Raw genomic sequence first — 21,666 nt, 5'->3', positions numbered from 1 at the left:
ATTGTTTGGATCGTCTGTTGTTGTTGACGATTTGATCGTTGCCTCAGTAGTTGTTCAGTTGTAGAATCAGTAGTGAATTCAGTAGAAGTAGCACTGGTAGTTTCAGTGGACGAGTCAGTAGTGGATTCAGTTGTTGCTTCACTTGTTGTTTCCGTAGTTGCTACAGTTGTAGAATCAGTTGTAGACGAGTCAGTAGTTATTTCAGTTGTGGTATCACTTGTTGTTTTAGTAGAGGATACAGTTGTTGAATCAGTAGTTGATTCTGTAGTATTCGAACCACCGTTGCCATTGTTTGGATCGTCTGTTGTTGTTGACGAGTCAGTAGTTAATTCAGTTGTTGCTTCGCTTGTTGTTTCAGTAGAGGATACAGTTGTAGTATCAGTAGTTGATTCTGTAGTATTCGAACCACCGTTGCCATTGTTTGAATCGTCTGTTGTTGACGAGTAAGTAGTTGCTTCACTTGTTGTTTCAGTAGACAATTTAATTGTAGAATCAGTTGTAGACGAGTCAGTAGTTGATTCAGTTATGGCATCACTTGTTGTTTCAGTAGAGGATACAGTTGTAGAATCAGTAATTGATTCTGTAGTATTCGAACCACCGTTGCCATTGTTTGGATCATCTGTTGTTGTTGAAGAGTCAGTAGTTCCTTCACTTGTTGTTTCAGTTGACGATACAGTTGTAGAATCAGTTGTAGACGAGTCAGTAGTTAATTCAGTAGTTGTTTCAGTTGTTGTTTCAGTAGAGGATACAGTTGTAGAATCAGTTGTTGATTGAGTAGTTGTTTCACTTGTTGTTTCCGTAGTTGGTACAGTTGTAGAATCAGTTGTAGACGAGTCAGTAGTTGATTCAGTTGTTGTTTCACTTGTTGTTTCAGTAGAGGATACAGTTGTAGAATCAGTTGTTGATTGAGTAGTTGTTTCACTTGTTGTTTCCGTAGTTGGTACAGTTGTAGAATCAGTTGTAGACGAGTCAGTAGTTGATTCAGTTGTTGTTTCACTTGTTGTTTCAGTAGTGGATTCTGTCGTATTCGAACCACCGCTACCATTGTTTGGATCGTCTGTTGTTGTTGACGATTTGATCGTTGCTTCAGTAGTTGTTTCAGTTGTAGAATCAGTAGTGAATTCAGTAGAAGTAGCACTGGTAGTTTCAGTGGACGAGTCAGTAGTGGATTCAGTTGTTGCTTCACTTGTTGTTTCCGTAGTTGCTACAGTTGTAGAATCAGTTGTAGACGAGTCAGTAGTTATTTCAGTTGTGGTATCACTTGTTGTTTTAGTAGAGGATGCAGTTGTTGAATCAGTAGTTGATTCTGTAGTATTCGAACCACCGTTGCCATTGTTTGGATCGTCTGTTGTTGTTGACGAGTCAGTAGTTAATTCAGTTGTTGCTTCGCTTGTTGTTTCAGTAGAGGATACAGTTGTAGTATCAGTAGTTGATTCTGTAGTATTCGAACCACCGTTGCCATTGTTTGAATCGTCTGTTGTTGACGAGTCAGTAGTTGCTTCACTTGTTGTTTCAGTAGACAATTTAATTGTAGAATCAGTTGTAGACGAGTCAGTAGTTGATTCAGTTATGGCATCACTTGTTGTTTCAGTAGAGGATACAGTTGTAGAATCAGTAATTGATTCTGTAGTATTCGAACCACCGTTGCCATTGTTTGGATCATCTGTTGTTGTCGATGAGTCAGTAGTTCCTTCACTTGTTGTTTCAGTTGACGATACAGTTGTAGAATCAGTTGTAGACGAGTCAGTAGTTAATTCAGTTGTTGATTCTGTAGTATTCGAACCACTGTTGCCATTGTTTGGATCATCTGTTGTTGTTGACAAATCAGTAGTTGATTCAGTAGAAGTATCACTGGTAGTTTCAGTGGAAGACTCAGTGGTGGATTCAGTTGTTGCTTCACTTGTTGTTTCAGTAGAGGATACAGTTGTAGAATCAGTAGTTGATTGTGTAGTATTCGAACCACCGTTGCCATTGTTTGAATCGTCTGTTATTGTTGACGAGTCAGTAGTTGCTTCACTTATAGTTCCAGTAGATGATGCAGTTGTAGACGAGTCAGTTGTTGATTTAGTTGTTGTTTCACTTGTTGTTTCAGTAGAGGATACAGTTGTTGAGTCAGTTGTTGATTGAGTAGTTGTTTCACTTGTTGTTTCCGTAGTTGGTACAGTTGTAGAATCAGTTGTAGACGAGTCAGTAGTTAATTCAGTTGTTGCTCCTCTTGTAGTTCCAGTAGACGATACAGTTGTAGAATCAGTTGATGATTGAGTAGTTGTTTCACTTGTTGTTTCTGTAGTTGGTACAGTTGTAGAATCAGTTGTAGACGAGTCAGTAGTTGATTCAGTTGTTGTTTTACTTGTTGTTTCAGTAGTGGATTCTGTCGTATTCGAACCACCGCTACCATTGTTCGGATCGTCTGTTGTTGTTGACGATTCAGTAGTTGCTTCAGTAGTTGTTTCAGTTGTAGAATCAGTAGTGAATTCAATAGAAGTAGCACTGGTAGTTTCAGTGGACGAGTCAGTAGTTGATTCAGCTGTTGCTTCACTTGTAGTTCCAGTAGACGATACAGTTGTAGAATCAGTTGTCGATGAGTCAGTATTTAATTCAGTTGTTGTATCAGTTGTTGTTTTAGTAGATGATACAGTTGTAGAATCAGTTGTAGACGAATCAGTAGTTGATTCAGTAGAAGTGTCACTGGTAGTTTCAGTGGAAGACTCAGTGGTGGATTCAGTTGTTGCTTCACTTGTAGTTCCAGTAGACGATACAATTGTTGAATCAGTTGTAGACGAGTCAGTAGTTGATTCACTTGTTGTTTCAGTAGACGATACAGTTGTAGAATCAATTATGGATTCAGTAGTATTTGAACCACCACCACTATTGTTTGGATCATCTGTTGTTGTAGACGTGGGTTTTTTAGTCGTATCGTTGGTATTCTCAGTCGTGATTTTAGTTGACGAAGGGGAATCTGTTGTAGATGTCTCTTGGCCATGGACACAAATTAATTTCAATAGCTTTTTGAAGATAATCCTGTTGAAGAGATTTGAAACCTTTCCAAGTCGGAAAGCGTTTTGGTCTGCAATTCCAAGTATATTCTTAATAACGGATAACTTTGTTTGCAAAGACAAAACGTAGAGCTCAATTCCCTCATTTTCAATTATTTTGACTTGTTTTCGTAACAGTTTCTTTTCAAATTTGCTGGTTGGAATTTTATTGGTAATGAAGATCAAGACTCTACTTTTAGTCTGTCTTCGAAAGCCACAGCTCTTGCTGGTAAGAACCTTTACTCCTGCTTCTAATGCTTTGGCATGTGATTTTGCTTTCATGTTTGATTTCGAAAGATTATCGACCATCTGAATGAATGTATCTAAATTGTTGTCATAGGAATAACAAAAGATTCTTTTTCTGGCTTTGTCAGAAAAGGAGACAAATCCTGCTCTATTTCCGAAGATGTGCAAGCCCGTCTTTACGACGAATTGTTTCACAAAGTTTTTGATATGTGTCCAATCTTTTTTTGTTATTTCCGAAGATTCATCAATGACAAAAGCAAACTCTGAATAGCATGGTGGATCTGTTGGTTTGACCGCCCCTTGGTGGCCGGCTTCTGTGGGAAATGGTCCAAGATACCCTGTTTGAAGGAAAACGAATACAGTAGATGATTTATGTCTATTCATCCCCGCACAATGTACAGTAGAGTCTGCTTAACTTGAACAAGATTCCAGGTCCCTAAGTTTCTATAGATTGAATTTTCCATATTTCAAAAGATTTTGATTTCCCTAAGCGTATTCGAGTTATTGAGACTCTATTATATTCTTTGTTGTCAGATTAATCTCCATTACCTGCTCGCATCTTACTGAGAATTTTCTTAGCCTCTCTTCAGTTGTTCATTCGATTTGGACGATAAATCAGACGAATTATGGTCTTTTCGCTTCAAGATTTACTGGCAGATTCTCAAAAATCTTCAAATTTTTACCAACCGTGGAGGTCAGGGGGTAGGACTTTGTCCAAAATAAGGTAATTGTGGATTAAAGCAAGGCTTTTTAAAGAAGAATAATGGAATTTTCTTTTGGCTGCTGAGAATATTTATGCAATTATTAATTGCAGGGGTCCTTATAGGGTCCTGAGGGAAATCGAAAAATTAACAAGCGGGACCGTTTATTAAGCATCTCAGTGTAGGTAGGTTCCGGACCTTCAAAATCGGAAAATACCATGTACTTAATTATGACAATTAATTTCAAATTGTATTTAATATAAAAAAAGATTTTTCTGATAAAAAGAATCAAGGCTGAAAGCAACCTTGTTAACCGTAGTACCTCGCTTGAAATTTTTTAAACTACTCACCTGTCACAGAACTTTCGTTAAAAATGGCGACAAAAATGACATATTTCAGATCATTGAGATTCAAACCCTTCTCATGCAAGAGAAATTGAAGCTACTCATTTCCCATCCAAAACCCCCAAAGAACGCGCCGTAATCATGACGACGGATTGTATCTAGCGGTTCCTTTGTTTTGGAGGACTACAATTTTTGAAATCTAGCGATAGATTTTAGTTTTAATCCAGCTTTTGTGTAAAATCTATGCGCGGGCATTCTGGATGGTAAATAAGTGGTTTAATTTCCCATCCAGGAGTCTCGCCTTTAGCCCTTTGGGCTTAAAACTCAATGTTTCAGATGGCTTTAGCTCTTGACTTCCAAAGAAAATGGGTGAACTTCATCCCCAAAGGTGGTGGGTGGTGGGAGCACCAGAGAGCTCTGTAAAGTTGTATATAATTGATTAAACGCAACTCTCCAAATCCAATAAAAACAACATTGGCACTGGTGAAAATGGGTTTTCAGAGCTTATTTTGAAATTATTCATGTATTTTTGAAAAGTCTACAACCTTTTGTCCAGGATTGTGTATAAGAACATAAGGCTTCGATGGCCAACATGTTAAGAACAAGTTAAGAATATTTTGAGGCTCTGGGGACTCTAAAACAACCGATTTCTTAGGAAAATGGACAAAAATACTCACAAAATTGGGGAAAACGAGAACATGTTAAGAACATTTTAGTCTTAAAACTCAAAGAGTTAAGAAAATCCCTAAGCCTTCAAAAATTTGGATGTTCTTATAACAAAAACGTGTATGTAGAAAGGATATGTCAGTTCTTAATGGTGAAAACAATAGCTTTAATGGTTAGGGGGTGGAATTTCTCATCCTTTTGTTGGAATAATTTGATGAATTATTTCTTTCAACTTTGATAGGTCCTCCTTTGTGATGGATTAATGCTACAAAGGATGTTTAAAAAGCAAAGGCATACACGCTTTTTTTTTATAAGAATGGTGTTTTTTTCATTTCATCAGGGATAATCATCCAAAAGTATTCTTACGGTATTCTTAGCTTAAGATCGAAACTGGCAATGGTACAATGGTAAAATGCTTTAAAATGGCATTCTTAGGTTCAGTTGATAAATTCCATTATGGTGATATTCTTACCATATGCCATTTTCATCATGGACATTCTTATAAAGTGTATTCTTATAAAAAAAGCGTGTATTCAATACTTCCCTTACTTATTATCGTGTAAGAATGGTTTTCAGTACAATCTTATCTTACTTCTCAGATTATCGTTCTAAAAAGTCAGAACTTTCAGGAGGGCTCCATACAGACCATATCGGTGCGGAGAGACAACCATTTTTTTCAAGTCCTCGCTTATCTGGCTGGAGGTGAACCACTAACCTCTAACTACTCGACTGGGTCGGCCTTCCCATTAAAGAAAGTGTGTCTAGGGTTAGCTGAATACCCTTGTCTCCCGAATAGACGGGATGGGGGTCCGAATAAGCAGGGGACAGAAAAATTTTCTAAATTCTAATAAGCGGGGGGATGAAATAAGAGGGGGGTAATTTGAAGACAGAATTTTTTTAACTGATATCAATTTCAACAACAACAAAATAAACTTTAACAAATAAACACGTAAAATAAGACAGTTTAATGTCTATCTACACTGTAAAAAAATATTGAATTATTCGAATTTAATTAGCGGGGGGGGGCTCTTAATAAGAGCGGGGACTGGATTTTTTCTCTTAACAATCAGCGGAGGAGACGCCATTCGGGAGACAAGAGTAGTCCACCATCTTGTCTTCGATTCTGGTATCGCTGAAACCTGTTTGAAAATCTAAGGTAAACTAGAAAACAATTGACGGACTAGTGGACTTTAGAACTAGACATACTTCCACGGGGAATGTTTAAGTACCTAGTGTGTAAAGGAATATAATGTATGAGTTGAAGATGTAACTTTCACGCCTTGCCGAATGTCCTACCTTTGATGTCTACAGTTTCTCAAAAAGCGGAAGCAAGAAAAAATAATTTTCATACCTGTTTTAACAGAAGAGATGAAAGTTGCCAGCAGTGTAAGAAGAGCACATCTCAGATGTCTCATGATTCAAAGTAAAGTACTAAAGAGGAGGTGACCCTCTCTCTTGTTTGATTCGTTTTAAAACTTCAACAATCTCGTACGCAAAGGCTTTTTATAAGGGCTCCGTGTACCCCGTAAACATGGCCGTTAAAAAGTCGTTAAGGTATTCCTTTGCGGATTTTTGTTGCTTTTGGGAGGTTGTTTCTTTTGTTGAGTTTCCCGTGTTTCGCGATCGTCGATTCCTTCTTGCTCTTTTATTCAATTTGCTTTTTCAGAAGAAGAGATTATGAAAGCTTTTTCGAAACATGAATCACAGTGCACCCTAATTTAGAATATTTTGATGATATTGATGAAGTGCAGTCTTGAATGACGACACATGGCAATAAACAGTTTCCTCGCGTCATCATTGTTCTTGCATGTGTTGACAGTTATTTTTCTTTGCTTGCTTTGACATGTCTTATGGGAATAGGCACTGACGCAGATTCGTTTTTCCGCCAGTGGATGCAGACCTGAATTAGCGGTACCTGATTTAGCTGCCGAAGACCTGAATTAAAAACCGAAGACTTGATGCAGTGGTCGAATATTGTTTTGTAACGACCGAAGACCTGGAGAAAATGAATTGTGGAAATTTGTTATAAATCTTTTTTATAAATCCAATCAAGATTTATATGATGTTTCAATGGGAAATAGTATTGAAAACAAATTAAGTTAAAAGATTTTCAACTAAAAATAATGAAAATTAATGACAGTAACTAGTCTCGAACTGCCCCTCTTTCGTCTTTGATACCACTGCACTAACCACTGGACCATCGCAACTGATACCTTGCAGAGTGGTTCAAGCTAGTTTAGCTGATCTTAACTTATCTATCAGGTATTTGGCCTGACTTGCTAAATCAGGTTATCGGCTGTTGATTCAGGTCTCTGACCGTTAATTCAGGTCTTCGGCCGCTAAATCAGGTCTGCGTCCGCTGACGGAAAAAAATTTTGCGGTACTGACCTCGTGTCTTCAGTAAACTGTTAAAGGCTTAGTGATAAAGACTTGAACTCTTTATTATACCTCGTCAATTTTAGACTCGATAAGTTTATATTTCTAAAATCATATGTAATAGTTATCGGACAGTTGCGAGTACAATATGAGAAATATTTTACAAGCTCCGAGATTTTTCCGTACAATATTTTCCGAGCCGAGCGAAAATATACGGAAAATTCGGAACGAGTGAAATATTTCCATATTGTACGAGTAAATGTCTGATAACTAGTTTATCGGTGACCCAAAAAATGCACTTTTTGTGTTGGAAAAAAGCGCAGGGCACTTTTGTAACAAATTGACGTTAGATTGCTTCTACCGCTACAATGCAACAACATCTTTTCGTCAATTTATATTTTGTACATGTAAAATACAAGATATATTCTACTCTTTTTAACCAATCAGATTGCAGATATTTTTTGGATCGCCGATAAGCTCCAAATATACGAGTTTTTTCATCCCCAACATTCTTAAAAGGTTACAAAGAGAGTCTATGTTTCAGCCTTGAATTTGATCTTGAAGCAACAGACAACTCTCTCTAGCTCGAACCTCTATTATTCGAATCTTTCTATAATTCGAACTAAAAGATTGGTCCTCTTAACATGAAAGTGTTACAAAATGCTCTCTATAATTCGAAGAAAATTCCTTGTCCCTTGAAGATCGAATAAGAGATATTGAATACTGCGATTACTCATCTTAAGAGCAATGTAGCATTTCCTGTGTAAATCAATTAAGATTAAAAATACCACTAAACTAATTAGTCTGTACAATACAAAAAACAACAATGTAGTTTTATTCCTGTTCTTAATTCACCTGTTTGTTACGTAATGACTCTACTTAAAATGGTCTCCTTTTTACCGGAACAGTTTCATGGCTGAGACCTCCCTTCTTTTCCATTCATTGTGTTGATTACAACGTCATTGCCTTGGATTTATCAAAAATAAATCATAGTCATTATAAAAAACCCCGGTCTGGCAATGTATTGTTTTAGCTTTTTGTTCAATTTTCTTTCGTTACAAACAAAAGACAAGTTGCGATTTGCATACTTTTTGATCACGTTACCAAAATCTCCTCTTAGGATTTTCGGTACGTAAGCTCCATCTTTTAACAATAAAGAGACAAAAACCTTCCAGACCACTGTTTTTATAATGACTATGCTCTTATCAAGAGGCATAAAACATTTTCGGCCTCTTTTACAAAATAGCTGACATGGCAACTAAACCGACGAAAGATTTGTACTACTATTTTAACCTGCAAGTAACTAGTATATTAGACGATGCTATCGTCCGTATTATATTATGATATAACATAGTTTGTATATATAATAAAACGTAATATGTTTCGCCGCCGATAGAGTCTGTGTTTACGACAACAGCTACTCCCGTAAAAAATTCCCGTCTTCACGTTTGTTCCTCTTAGATGTAGCATAGTCTACTAGCATATCAGTCCGGGAAACCGCATTCTGCCGTCACTCTTCCCGGTTCAAAATTGTTCAGCGAAAAAGCTGCGAAACATAACAACGACTTGGAATTTTTCAGCGCCGTAATTCTATGCAATGTTATGAAATTTTGTGTCTAGAGATAACGAGATGCACACAGTAAACCAAATTATTCTTTTTAGAAAGGCTTAGCTGATTTTGCTTTACCTTGGTACAGTCGTTTGAGTCGATATTTCGTGAACATTTTGAAAAGGTGAAACAACAATAGGCTTATATTTTGGGAACAGCTCGATCAGACCAAAAGGTACCTATTTTTTCTTGCTCAGAATTTTCTAGCAATTCTAATGATATAACCGCATCATGACCGCATCATTGGATAAAACGCCTGAATGCAAGAAAGTAAGGAATTTAATCTCCTGTCCCCGAATACCACCCTAAACTCGATCCAATCCTTTTTTTACACTTTTTTCTATTGTCTTTAGGTGCGAAAAAAAGACTGGGACGGTTTTAGGGAAAACGGACAAAAAAATGCCCGCGCGGCAATTAACAGCTACGGCCGAAAAGGCGTATAGAAACGATCAGAACACTTTGTGTAATCAGAAAAGCTGGTTTTCCATTCCATCCCACTTCTCTGGGATCCTTGGAAAAGATCATGCTTTGTCATTATGTTTGAATTTTCGTTTTCTATTTCAGCTGCTCATTATTTTTGCGTGTGGAAGGATGTTAATGACTCTAAATGGTTTGTTTTCTTTTCTTAATGGGTTTCTAATGGCCTTCACTGTCTACTTTTTTGCGCTAATCATCTAAAAACTTTGTAAATTGACATTTTCCGCATAGGCGGTTATAGACCCTGTTGAACTTATCAGATGAAGTGATTTGTAATTGTAACTTCGTTGCTTTTTAAAGGGCGTTGCACTCCTTTGCATGTTTCCGACGTACTTGCTCCATTGTCTTAAATCCGCCAGTGATTTTTCGTACGGTCGACATGAATTTGGTTTTTGCATAATTTTTGCCTTCTGTATACACCTTTTCGACCGTAGTCGCGCGGTTAGGCGCGTGTCACTTTATTATTTAATTTACCACCCTAAACTCGATCCAATCCTTTTTTTACACTTTTTTCTATTGTCTTTAGGTGCGAAAAATAAAAGACTGGGACGGTTTTAGGGTGGTGAAACAGACAAAAAATGTCCGTGCGGCAATTGGCGGCTACGGTCGAAAAGGTGTATTGTGTTGAAATTATTTTAAAAATGTGTTATGTCTTAGGTTAGTACTATTTTCCACACGAATGCCTCGTAAGGCAAAAGTAGAAATCTTCAAAATGCAATAGCTTTGATAGCTGACGCTTATACGAATTTCTTGGTGTGTGTCAGTATTAGCTTTTTTTGTCGGTGTTTCGGTACTTGAAGAAAAATATGTCGGTAATTCGGTATTGCACGTACAATGTGATGATTAGGAAATGGTGGTAATTCTCTTTTACTGTCAGTAATGTCCGGTAACTGAGAAATACCGTCGGTTTTCAGTATCAGTGAAACCTAAGGTTGCCGTCTCCATAACGCCTTTCTTTTATACTTAGACGCAAAAACATTCAAACATTTTAGTACAACGGGAAGGCGTTTCCAGAGCGCGGTCGTCCGTCACCAATGTTCCCTTTCGACCGTGGAATGGAATATATATTAAATACTGTAAGAAATAAAAATAATGATCGTCATATGCAACTTTCCTGGTGAACGACGTCATCCTTCGGAAGAAAGATGTAACGTAGTGTTTATGAAACAATGTAATCATAAATGTGACATGAAGTTTGAAACGTTATTATTGATCAGGTCAACCTTAGGATCCGTGATATCTAACCGTTACCTATCTAACAAAATTTAGAACAAAAATCTGAACTTTCAAATCCTATTGTCGTCAGATGCATCAAAATAGTAAGGTTTGATCCGTCCCTGTAATTAACCCGTCGGAAAGAATTTCCCAACCCGGTCAAATTTTCTCTTTCTTAATGGTTGTATCTCCTTTGTTAGCATGTGATATGTCATCTGTTGTATGATGCAAACACTTGCGATCTATTCCAAAGCTAATAGGGATTTATACATGTTAAAGCCTGAAGGGCTATAGAGGGGTCTTCACTTTTTTTGAAGCAGAAAGTGAAGCCTTCATCTAGAATTTAGATTCGCGCTGCGTTTAAAATGACGATTTTTAGCAAGCACTTTCTTTGTTTTCGCGAGGCATATTTTTCAATCTCTGGCGAGGGATTTTACTTTCTATTCAAAAACCACGCTGCAATCATGGTCGTAATATTTGAGAAAAAAGGGAAATTCACCGGGAAGTTTTGAAACCACAATCGATTTGTAAGTGCTCTAAAGTAGGTTGGAAGGGTTAAGTTTTAACATGAGACTTAAGACTTGGTATCTGAGGATCCAGAAGTTCAAGAATGGTCCAATAACGCTCATAATATAGCCTGGAAGTCTATAAACCCGAGCCAAATTGAAATATCCGATTAAATTTAAGAGATGGCCCAAAATCGACTTTCTCGCCCGAACTCCAAATTTCGAAAAACGAGGAAATAAGCTTAATTCTCAATAGATTTCGACCATGATTGTGATCACGCGTTTTGTAGAAGAAATAAGTGCTCCATGTTATCCAGGGCTTTGAACTCAATGGATTTATGGTTTACGCTCTACTCTACGGTCGACTTTCTCTCTACCTCTTATCAATCTCTTTTCGATCACTTACAAGCAAATAAGAAACTTTTATCTTTCGTCGATCTTCTACCCTCTTAAATTGAATTAGCCTGGATATCCAGGCTATCAGCTGTTTTATTTATTTTTGATATTTCTGGTTTATCGCCTGGTCTTCCTAAAAAAAATCATTCCAAAATCAGAAGACATGCATGCGTTCTTTATCAATTCTTCAAAATTGCGTGTAGCTAAATCATTGCCGACCCTGGGTTGACAAGGATCTAGGTAGACCAAGCTGTAAATAACAAACTAAGAGGTTGAAACCGAATGGAAAGTCAGACGACTGGAAGTTAATTTTACGGAACAAAGATGTCGTTATATTTCCATGGTGATCTTTATCGTTCTTCAGAAGGACGGATCAGGACGGAAAGAAGTGTTTATAAACAACTCAAATACTATTTGAGCAATTTCTGAAATTGAATTATCATTAATCGCGAGATGACATTTGACATTTTTAAAAGTAATTTGAAATCCACATTAAGATTTCAACATTCGATCGATAAACTCAAAAAATCCTTAATGAAACCAATTAACCTAAGAACTGATATCTTTTTAACAGACATGATGAATTTCAAGCCCTGCAATTCACTCTCCCCTCATCTAAATAAGGTTTTGTCTTTCCACTCCAGGAACTCCATCTTAGGCGATGAAGATATTTCACAATCTGTTGCTTGCATCTAATGAGATGGGCACACCTTTTAAAAGTTCGATGCATTTGGATGGTGAATAGATGGTAATCAACCTTGGAATATGCAGAAGTAGCTCGAAACTGTTATAAGAAAGGTAGGTTACACTTTTAGATGTTTCCATATCCAAGATGGCACTTTATGGATAAAATTTTTTTTACGAGAACTGAACCCGAGAACCTTTTAAGGGGGGGGGGGTTCAGGGGGTACCCGATTCCGCAATTCGGTCAATTTTTTCTCCAATTTCCGTCAAACCGTCTAAAAACGAAAATTCCTTTGAAATTCAAGAATTTTGTCAAAAATTCCGCGAATTTTGAATATTTTCTGCCAATTCCAAAATTTTCCGCACTAACATTGTCTAATTTTCCGTCTCCGTCGGAGAACCCAATTTCCGTAATTCCGTCTAAATTTTCGTCAAATTCCACCACTCCGTCCGAAAAAAAGGCCGATTCCGCTCCTCCACCAACCATGAAACCACCCCCCCTTTTAAGTTTTCAGGAAATATTGTTCGTAACTTTTTTTGATTTTAAGCTCATTCCTTTAATTTACTTGTCTGAAGTTGGGACGAATGTTTTTGTTGACCAACTTTATTAACAGTCGATGAAACATTCTGTCAACTTGTGGCTTTATCTGTGAGACACGCTGGTTGGATCGTCTTTATTTTTTCAACAACTCTCCCTTGAAGTAAAATAATTCAAATTTGAAGTCAATTCAATGTTCAGTTCATTTTTAGGTATCCATCTTTGTATTTTCATTGATTAGGAGAGTCAGATTTCGATTCAGCAATGATTATTTGAGCTGGTGTTCAGAGTTCATTTTAAATACTGGGTGGGTATGTTACGTAGACAGGTGTAAAGCAGTGAACAATACCTGACATTTTTCTGACCCTCAGAGGACCTCAACCTGCCGGTTGAAAACTTTTACTTTTCTCTAAAGTGTGGATGAAGGAAATACTATGTTTACAAGAAAATACTTTTTATTTGGAGTACCCTTTGTACCATGTTCTAGAAAGCAACAGACACTAAAGAAATCCTCTTAGTGTTTCCAAGGCTTTTAAATTCAAACTTTAAGTGTACCTTGCGTGTAGGCTAGAACATGTAGGTTTAGGTTATACTCTAGGTGCACGATGTTGTTTGCGTCGTTCAAGAAGGGGTCAGGTTTCAATCATCTCAATTCAAACCACAAATCTCGTTTACCTTTTGAGCCAAATATTTGCTCTTCCCTTTTCAATAAAGCCATGGTATTTGTGCAAGATGATTTTAAGTTATGATGAGGGATTATTATAGGGTGGAAACAAACTATCGCTCAAAACAAACATTTTTATGAACGCAGTGTTGGAAAAGAATGACTGGTCCAGCAGCTCCAAGTGTTGAGAAAGTTTCAGCTTGAAAGATCTGTGGAGTGTGATGAGATTGCAGATTTGAGGAAAAGGAATACAAGTGGAAATTCGTAAGGATTTTGAAGTGTATACGCAGAGTTTACAGAAAATTTGGTAAAGCCTCAGTACTGTTAAAGCTGCAGCAGGTTTGCACGGCAAATAAGAAATCAACGGTTGGGTTAGGTTTGTAGTAGAACTGAGATTTGTTATAAAAAGGGAGACAAATAGTGCGATGAAGGTTTCATAGAAATCAGAAATCATCATTTGTATAAGAAAATGAAAGGTCATAACATTTTGTCTCCTAGAAGATAAGAACACATATTTCTATAAAATCCCTTCGCCGGCTGCTGCTATTATTTGATGTCCATTAGGTATTAACGCTAGCTAGTAAAGTTCAATGACATTGACTTTCTTATATTTCTTTATAGCTGTCTACAACTTTTGATTCGCTCTGCTTGATCATGGATTTTCCTGATTTGGATTTTTACGGTTCCTTAAAAACATATTCAGCTGGTGTGTAGGTAGACTAGTGCAAGCATATTGCAACATCCTTTAACACTTTTTGTCGCCTACCTTTGACCGTTTGTGCACGCTGTTTTGTTTTTTTGAAAAAGTTGAAATTCTAATTTTTTTTTAAACTCAAAACTTTAAAGTGGCATAAAAGCTTGCAGCTTTTGATTTAGAAGATGGTTTTGGTACCATTGGAAAGCTTTTTTGCTGTCTGAGACTCAGTATTTTGACTTGTTTTGGACGCATATACGCGTCCCTCGTTTTCTAAGGGTTGATGCGATCATGCTTGGTTGTTGTCAATCTCATCTCCATCAAAGGTCAGGTTCTTGTCAGGTGATGCCAGTTTTTGTCGAAATTTGGTGGTTTTTTCTATGTTTTGAAGTTTTATTAAGAATTCTCAACTATTTTGAAAAAACGAAGAGCACTACTCAACCTCGTTCCCTGCGTATCATCAGCTTTTTTTATGCTTACTGATATCGCTATATATCATTTTTTCCTGGATTTGAAACCATTGCATTCCAGTGTAGTTTTGTAACGTCAGATTTTTTTATGACGTATTGTTTTGAGAAGTCCTCCCACTAAGAGTGGGAACTCGCATCATCCAACACCAGAGTATTCTCTGGCTTCAATCAGTAATTTAAAAAAAGCCTGGGATACACAGGGACGAGGTCTAGCACAACCTTTCTGTTTAATGTAAAGTTTACTCAATTACTTCAATTATTTATCTACCAAACAAAGCAATCATTAATTTAAGATTGGTGTTAATTAAGAAGGATGCATGATGCAATCTGATCTTAATGGAGATGGATTTTTTGAAATGCAACCATGACAACTATTTTTGATGACATTTAATTAGAGTATCTCGTCTTGTCAATCTTTTATTCTAAATTAAAGGTCTTTAATACTAGCTAGACTGACCCTCGCAAAAAGCTTACTGCAATACTATAAGGGAGTGGTCAGAAAGTATCTACTAGGGGGGGGTGGAGGATTCTAGGGGGGGGTTCCAAAATTTTTTCGAGGGTTTAGGGGGGGTTTCAAATTTTTTTTGAGGGTTTAGGGGGGGGGTTCCAAATCTTTTGGGCAACTCAAGAGAAAATGTAGGAAGTCTAATTTCATAGTTTTACGTTTCAAGATTTCAAAAATTTTTCGGCCTGACGGCCGACAACTCAGAATTTATTTTATTTCAGATATGTACATGTCATACTAACATTATTTGGGCATCATTGCCTTGCCCTTTTGGTTTGTAGCATTGAGCTAAATGAGGGAAGTAGATTAGTGGCTTTCACAGCTCATCAGAGTGGTTTGAAAAAGTACTTTTTAGAAAGAAATTTGTCAAAACAAAGTGTCTTTTAGCTAAAATGGTGGTGAAAAACATCGACATTTTCTCCCGTCGGCGCAAACCATGGTTGTGCCTCCTTAGTCTCTACTAATATCTTATATTATAAATTATATACACAGAGCTTTGACAGACCCTGGAAAACCTGAAAATATAAGTTTATAGGGAAATTTCAAATTCAGAGAATTTTATTTTTCAGACTCCTTTTAACAACAGAATAGCTTGTATTTTAGGGTCTCGAGTACCTGATCTTCAAAATTTTCTCCCTTCGGGGCCAACCATGGTGGCCCCTCAGGATATTTTGAGTAATTGAGTAATGCCTCTGTAATGTAGGGAGATTATGTATCAGGGAAAATAAGCCGTAATTTTCTCCCAAAACTTTGGGAAACTCAGAGAAAATAACTCGTTGATTCTTATTGTAACCCTGGACTATTCCTATAGGATATCTACCATTTTGATTGACGTTTACACCACGGGTTTTTTTCTTTTGTTTACTTCAGAGAAATTCCGTCGTAACCATGGAAATCGACGGAAAAAATCCCGTGGTGTAAACGTCAATCAAAATGGTAGATCTCCTAAAGGACTATACTCAACTTTACAAGGCTAAACTATCTCCCTTACCTAATTTTGACATAAAAATCTGTCATACAAACAAATAATACTCTTTGTACCGCATCTGTATGAATTCTTTGTTTGCGTAAAAATTTTTCTAGTGGGGGGGGGGTGTGAAAAAATATTGGGCCTTATGAGGGGGGTTCGAAATTTTTTTCCAGGCTAGGGGAGGGGGTGCGAAAGTATTTTGGGATTTTTCAAAATATCCTCCACTCCCCCCTAGTAGATACTTTCTGACCACTCCCTAAATCGAACTTAAAATTTAAACTAAGTCTGCGAAAGATAGCGAGATACCCTGAAAAATTTATCGATGAGAGCGGTTTTTACAACACTGTAATTATTGTCTTGTTTTATCAAAAGATATGTCATAAACATCTGCACTCCCTCATAAATTTTGCAGGGTATCTCGCTACGCCTATGTCGTAGAAAAGAGGGGCACGAAGTAAGAATGACTCTATGAAGTTATTTTTTTTTTCTTTATTGAAACAAAGACACGTGTACACTACGAACATATATTACAAAACATTACTTAAACATAAAATATAGTCCCTCCCCCCGCTAGGAACTAACGTTATATCGCCAGAGGTACTAGACTATGTAAAAGAAAAGAAAAATAAATAAATAGGCAAAACAAAAAAAATAAAAAAATCTTGGAGTAGGAAGCTACAATTGTTAGGTATTTAAAAGCCTAAAATAAAGCACCGCTAAACCTTCCAGTTTCGTTAAGAAATTCGACAACAGAACAAAGAATAGATTTATTTAGATTTAAAGTCAAACTTTCATCCCTATATAATAAAAGCCGACAGAAAAAAGGAGGGTTAAGTGGATGAAAAACAATGCCTAGGGTCTGAAGTTATCATCTATCTTTCAGGATAAAAAAGAAAAATGGACAACGTTTTGATCGTTCGTTATGGAGGCCGTACCAATCAAAACCTTCGTTTGTTTCTGGCAGAATTGATGGGTACATTTATCCTTATGGTACGTGGTGCAAAGCTTTCACTATCAACATCTTCACCCTTTTTAGCTACTTGTTATTATAGTTATATAGGTGTTATATGCTAGTACGAAAGCTGTTGGGACGAAGCTGGAGTTTTTACAAGCTCTTATTTGATTTGGTTGGTCGTTAAGATGTAATAAAAGAATCTTATTACTTTTTCTAAAGAACGCGTCATCTCTATCACTTTAAATGACCAATATGTGAAGTATCTTGTAAAAACTCCAGCTCATCCCAAGCTGTTAGGGTTAGATGATATTAGTTTGCATTCTTGATATGCTTAATTCAAGATTACGTCATTTTTCCTATCGACAACACCCGAAAACACCGGAATTTGAGTGTTACTAAAACTAGAAACTCAAGGGTCAAATTCCGGTTTTTCCAGTTGTTTCCGTTATGAAAAATGCCATAATCTTGACCTACGCATATCGCGAATAATAATTTCCCTCAGTTCATCTTACCGTATCCTATACTATCTCTTAAACTTGTCTTCTCGAAGAATTAATACAATGAAGAACCAATTCAAGCAAACTAGTTCTTACAATTCAGAGACCGTTCATATTAATTGTCATTTCATCTCTCATTCTAGATGTTCGGTATTGGAAGCGTGGCAGCTCTTGTTCTCGGTAAAGGAGCCGTCGGTACCTTTCTGTCCGTCAATTTCGGTTGGGGTATCGGTTGCGCTCTTGGTGTTTACTGGTCTGCCGGTATCTCCGGTAAGTTGTATTAAGGAGGTTTTTATTTATGTTTTAATGTTTCCCAGTATGCTTAACCCAAAGCGCAAACATGCATCATCACTCGAAATGTTTTCATAAATTTCTTTTTATGATAATTACCGCTTTTGGGAACTCTTCCAACAATTCTTGAAAACTTATGTCTCGTTATTTTGTCTAAACAATGGGTTGTGGAAGACTCTTTCAGTGTTGCGTATCATAAATTTATCTTTGAGGTGTCAAAGACTTTTTCTAAAGCTTTTTAAATGCTTCTTACTTTTGCAGGTGGTCATATCAACCCAGCAGTGACATTGGCCATGTGTGTTTGCGGCCGGTTACCATGGAAACAATTACCAGTTTATTGGGCTGCTCAATTTCTTGGGTCGTTCATTGCTTCTGCTCTCTGTTTCGCTATTTATAAAGGTATGTACGACGAGTCTAAAAGTGCTGCCAGTTATTTAATTATAAAGGAAGGTCACTCCCAATATGTCATTACAAATTGTTTAATATCCCTATGCTAATGAGGCCCCAAGCGGTGCCCCTCATCGCACAAACATTCCCGTTCTCACCACGTTGATACAGGGGTGTGGAGTCTCATCCATGCTCCCATCTTTATTGTTATTGGAAGAAATCTTCATCTCGCTTATCATAACTCAAATATCCCCCTTTTGTGTTGACGATATTTTCCTTTTCTTTTAGACCTGATCTATGCATACGAAACACAATTGACTTTGAAAACCGCCGGAATTTTTTCCACTTATCCATTTGCAAATGTTTCACACGGAACTGCTTTTGGTGATCAGGTAATTTGATTAATCTCACATCCCATTATAATTTTTAGTACCTTACGCTGCTGACTAACCCTAAGGTCTAAATATTCCAACACTCGATGGTTTTTTTCTCAAAGAGAGGACAAAATAGTTATCGCTGTGTAGATTAACTTCTCAACAATTTTCAGTCTCTAAATAAGAGAAAATAAACCTCAAACGTGGGAGTGTTTTTGTCGAAAAATTGTAAGATATCATTGCACTGAAGTGATAATGCTTAAAGAAGGTTTCCACTCCCCTTCAAAGACCCAAATGTCTCTAATGTGGAATAGAGTTTTGGCGGGAATTTGTCGTTGAAAATGAGTTTTGGCGGGAAATTCACTACCATTCCTCCCAAACCGACGGAGCCACTAAGGCTCGATATGTGTAATGTTTTTATTTTGAATTTACTATCTCTTTATTGAATAGGTCGTAGGAACGATGTTATTGGTTGGCACAGTTTGCGCATTGACCGATAAACGGAACTCGCCACCTAGCGGCGGAACTCTCCCCTTGATCGTCGGACTGGTTGTTTTCGTAATCGGAATCAGTTTCGGAATCAATTGTGGATACGGAATCAACCCGGCGAGAGATTTAATTCCGAGGATTTTCACGGCTATCGCTGGGTGGGGCAGTGAACCTTTCACGTAAGATATTTTGTATTACCCACTTTCGCTCTCTTAAACTAAAACTGAAAGTATCACCGTTAGGGTTTTAAGTTTTTAACGAAGAAAATATCTCCCTTTTTACCTTGAATGAATCAGTCACTGAGTTAGTTAAAACTTTACTTGTTATTCAAACGCAAAAGACTTTTGTTTCAACAATGACTATAGTTATTGCGGTAAATTGTTGCACGTGATGATTCTTTTGTTCTTCATTTTCATTTTCAGTTTTTTTTGTATTTTTTGTTTTAATAATATTCCACTTTTGATTATATTATCAACGAGCACAAAACCTCTATTTCGAATTATATCAAAAGTTACAGCCATTCTTGTCTCCGCTGCAAATTATATCGAGGCAGACTTTAGTTTGAATTATATCAAAAGGTACAACGCTTCTGTCTCCGAGTTTAGACTTCAGACTTTATTTTTCCCATTTTGTAAAATTAAATGTTTAAAGTCCTTTGAATTTTTGATTCATTTATTTATTTTAGTACGGCTGACCACTGGTTTTGGATCCCAATCGTTGGACAATTCCTTGGTGGTGCGATTGGGGCTTTATTGTACATCTTGACCATTGAGATGCACCACCCAAACCAACACAAACCTTCCTTGCTGAAAAGTGAAAGTGTTCCAACTGACTATGAAAAATCTGCCGTGTAGATAGAACCTTATGCTTTACTTACTGCACGGGGAAAGGGTTTAGAGATTAAATTTTCTAATTTCATTGGGGATGTCCGTTTGGTTGGAATATAGTCCACTTAATCGTCAATTGAGTAAACTCGTTTTAATCTACTTAATAAAAGTGAGTCTTTTTGGCGCAGTACAAAATTATCGTTTATTTTCCTTGCATAGTTCTCCAAAGCCGTTATGGTGTCCCTTTCTGTATTTTTACAATGTATTTGGACATATCCTAATGTAGTACTTTAGAATTTTTTCATATTTTGTGACCTAGAAGATTAATTTTTTTAGGTTTAGATTAGAAAAGCAAAAATTATACATGTATAGATATTTTCGATAAAATCAAGTCCCAATATAAATTGGTGCAATCTGTAGATAGAATATTTGATAGCACTTTTTGATAACCTTTGTTATAGTTTTGATTTTCCAATGATATTTGTTTTTTTTCATCCACTGTATATAAAATATTGATTGGAGAAATCGAATAAGTTGTTTTTGTTTTTCTCGCTAGAATTTTCCATCATCAAAATAATTTTTAAATCTGCGATCCTCTCTGAATGTTCGAATATTTCAGTGGAATATTAACAACATTTCTCACTATTCAGGTCATAATGATGTGAGTTCTTTCTATTTGTTTACATTTTCCGAACAGAGGCTGTTTTCTTTTTAGGTAAAATAATTATTTCTAGCAAATAACGAAAGTAAGTAAAGTTTGTAATGGTTTGTCTACATAGAATGCGAGACTTGGCATTCAGAAATTCAAAAAGAATTATAGAAATGTTTGGAGATGTTTTTTTTAATGGAAGATGAAGAAGGAGACCTCTCCAATGTAAATTTGAGAATGGATTAGTGGGGCTCCCAGTGGTTTGCGTGTTTATGTGAATAATGGGGCTTTTTTGGTAAAGCGTGAATGCGCTATTTTTGTGTGAATACGTAAGTTTTTCCCTTTTGTCAACGATTATGTTCAAATTTCCACGATTTTCAAATGTTACGCCGACTTTTCCCAAAAATCTTCTGATTGTCTGGAAAAATCGGGTTTGCCAGTGGCCGTGGCTCCACTTTGAAAGTGATAGTGCCATGATATACTGACGAAGGAGGCGCCACCGGTTGGCGACGGGCGAAAACTTTTGAGCTCTTCTAGATCGCAGAAAACTTTGTAAGTGCGTGAATGTGTGAGAAATATATAATAGCACAGAAATAACATGTTTGATTATCACGTTGTTTTTTAATAAGAACATCAAAAATTTTGAAGCCTTCGGATGTTCTTAACTTTTTGAGTTTTAAGCCTAAAAATGTTCTTAACATTTCGCCCATCGAAGCCTTATGTTTTTATATAGTCTTTTTTTTAAGCTGGCGAATCGCAAGGAAATGGACGAAAAAATCGATGAAAATGACGAAGAATTGCCAATTAAAAATGAGGTTTGCACCCCAGAAAAATGCATTATTAGAGAAGGAACAACACGAAAAGATACTCTGACCTGTAGGAAGTTCATTATGATTGTTCCGAGCTACCAATCTACCAAATACGGATTTGCTTGACGTTTAAATCTCGAAGTTTTCAATGCCAAAGTTGCGTTAAGATCTCGCCAGAGCTGACTGAACGAGTTGAAACATGCAGAAACACCAAAATCGAAGGACTCCAAAAGGAAATTAAAGCATGCGAAAACATCATGAAAGTACAAAATGAAGAAATTTCCCAACTGAA

General features: G+C 36.8%; 2 protein-coding genes across 2 annotated transcripts in view; one reads left to right on the top strand and one right to left on the bottom strand.

The window, feature by feature from the left end:
- The window catches only part of LOC136812535 (mucin-3B-like), a 38,008-nt gene extending 34,168 nt beyond the window's left edge, over positions 1–3,840 (bottom strand). Inside the window, 2 exon segments of the mRNA XM_067069062.1 lie at positions 43–3,619; positions 3,831–3,840. Of these exon segments, the coding sequence (XP_066925163.1) occupies positions 43–3,619; positions 3,831–3,840 (3,587 nt within the window).
- LOC136812574 (aquaporin-7-like) overlaps positions 1–20,463 on the top strand; it is a 56,339-nt gene extending 35,876 nt beyond the window's left edge. Inside the window, exons 3-9 of the mRNA XM_067069103.1 lie at positions 12,216–12,369; positions 16,980–17,086; positions 17,692–17,818; positions 18,101–18,238; positions 18,515–18,618; positions 19,051–19,268; positions 19,775–20,463. Coding sequence (XP_066925204.1) covers positions 16,994–17,086; positions 17,692–17,818; positions 18,101–18,238; positions 18,515–18,618; positions 19,051–19,268; positions 19,775–19,943 — 849 coding nt within the window. The 5' untranslated portion in view covers positions 12,216–12,369; positions 16,980–16,993 and the 3' untranslated portion in view covers positions 19,944–20,463. The remainder of the gene's footprint in view (positions 1–12,215; positions 12,370–16,979; positions 17,087–17,691; positions 17,819–18,100; positions 18,239–18,514; positions 18,619–19,050; positions 19,269–19,774) is intronic.
- Positions 20,464–21,666: the final 1,203 nt, after the last annotated feature.

This window comes from Clytia hemisphaerica, unplaced genomic scaffold, assembly GCF_902728285.1.
Source record: "Clytia hemisphaerica strain Z4C2 unplaced genomic scaffold, Clytia hemisphaerica genome assembly, whole genome shotgun sequence".
NCBI classification, from domain to species: Eukaryota; Metazoa; Cnidaria; class Hydrozoa; order Leptothecata; family Clytiidae; genus Clytia; species Clytia hemisphaerica.
Note: the sequence above shows the minus strand (reverse complement) of the source record. Positions and strands in the feature narration are given on the sequence as shown.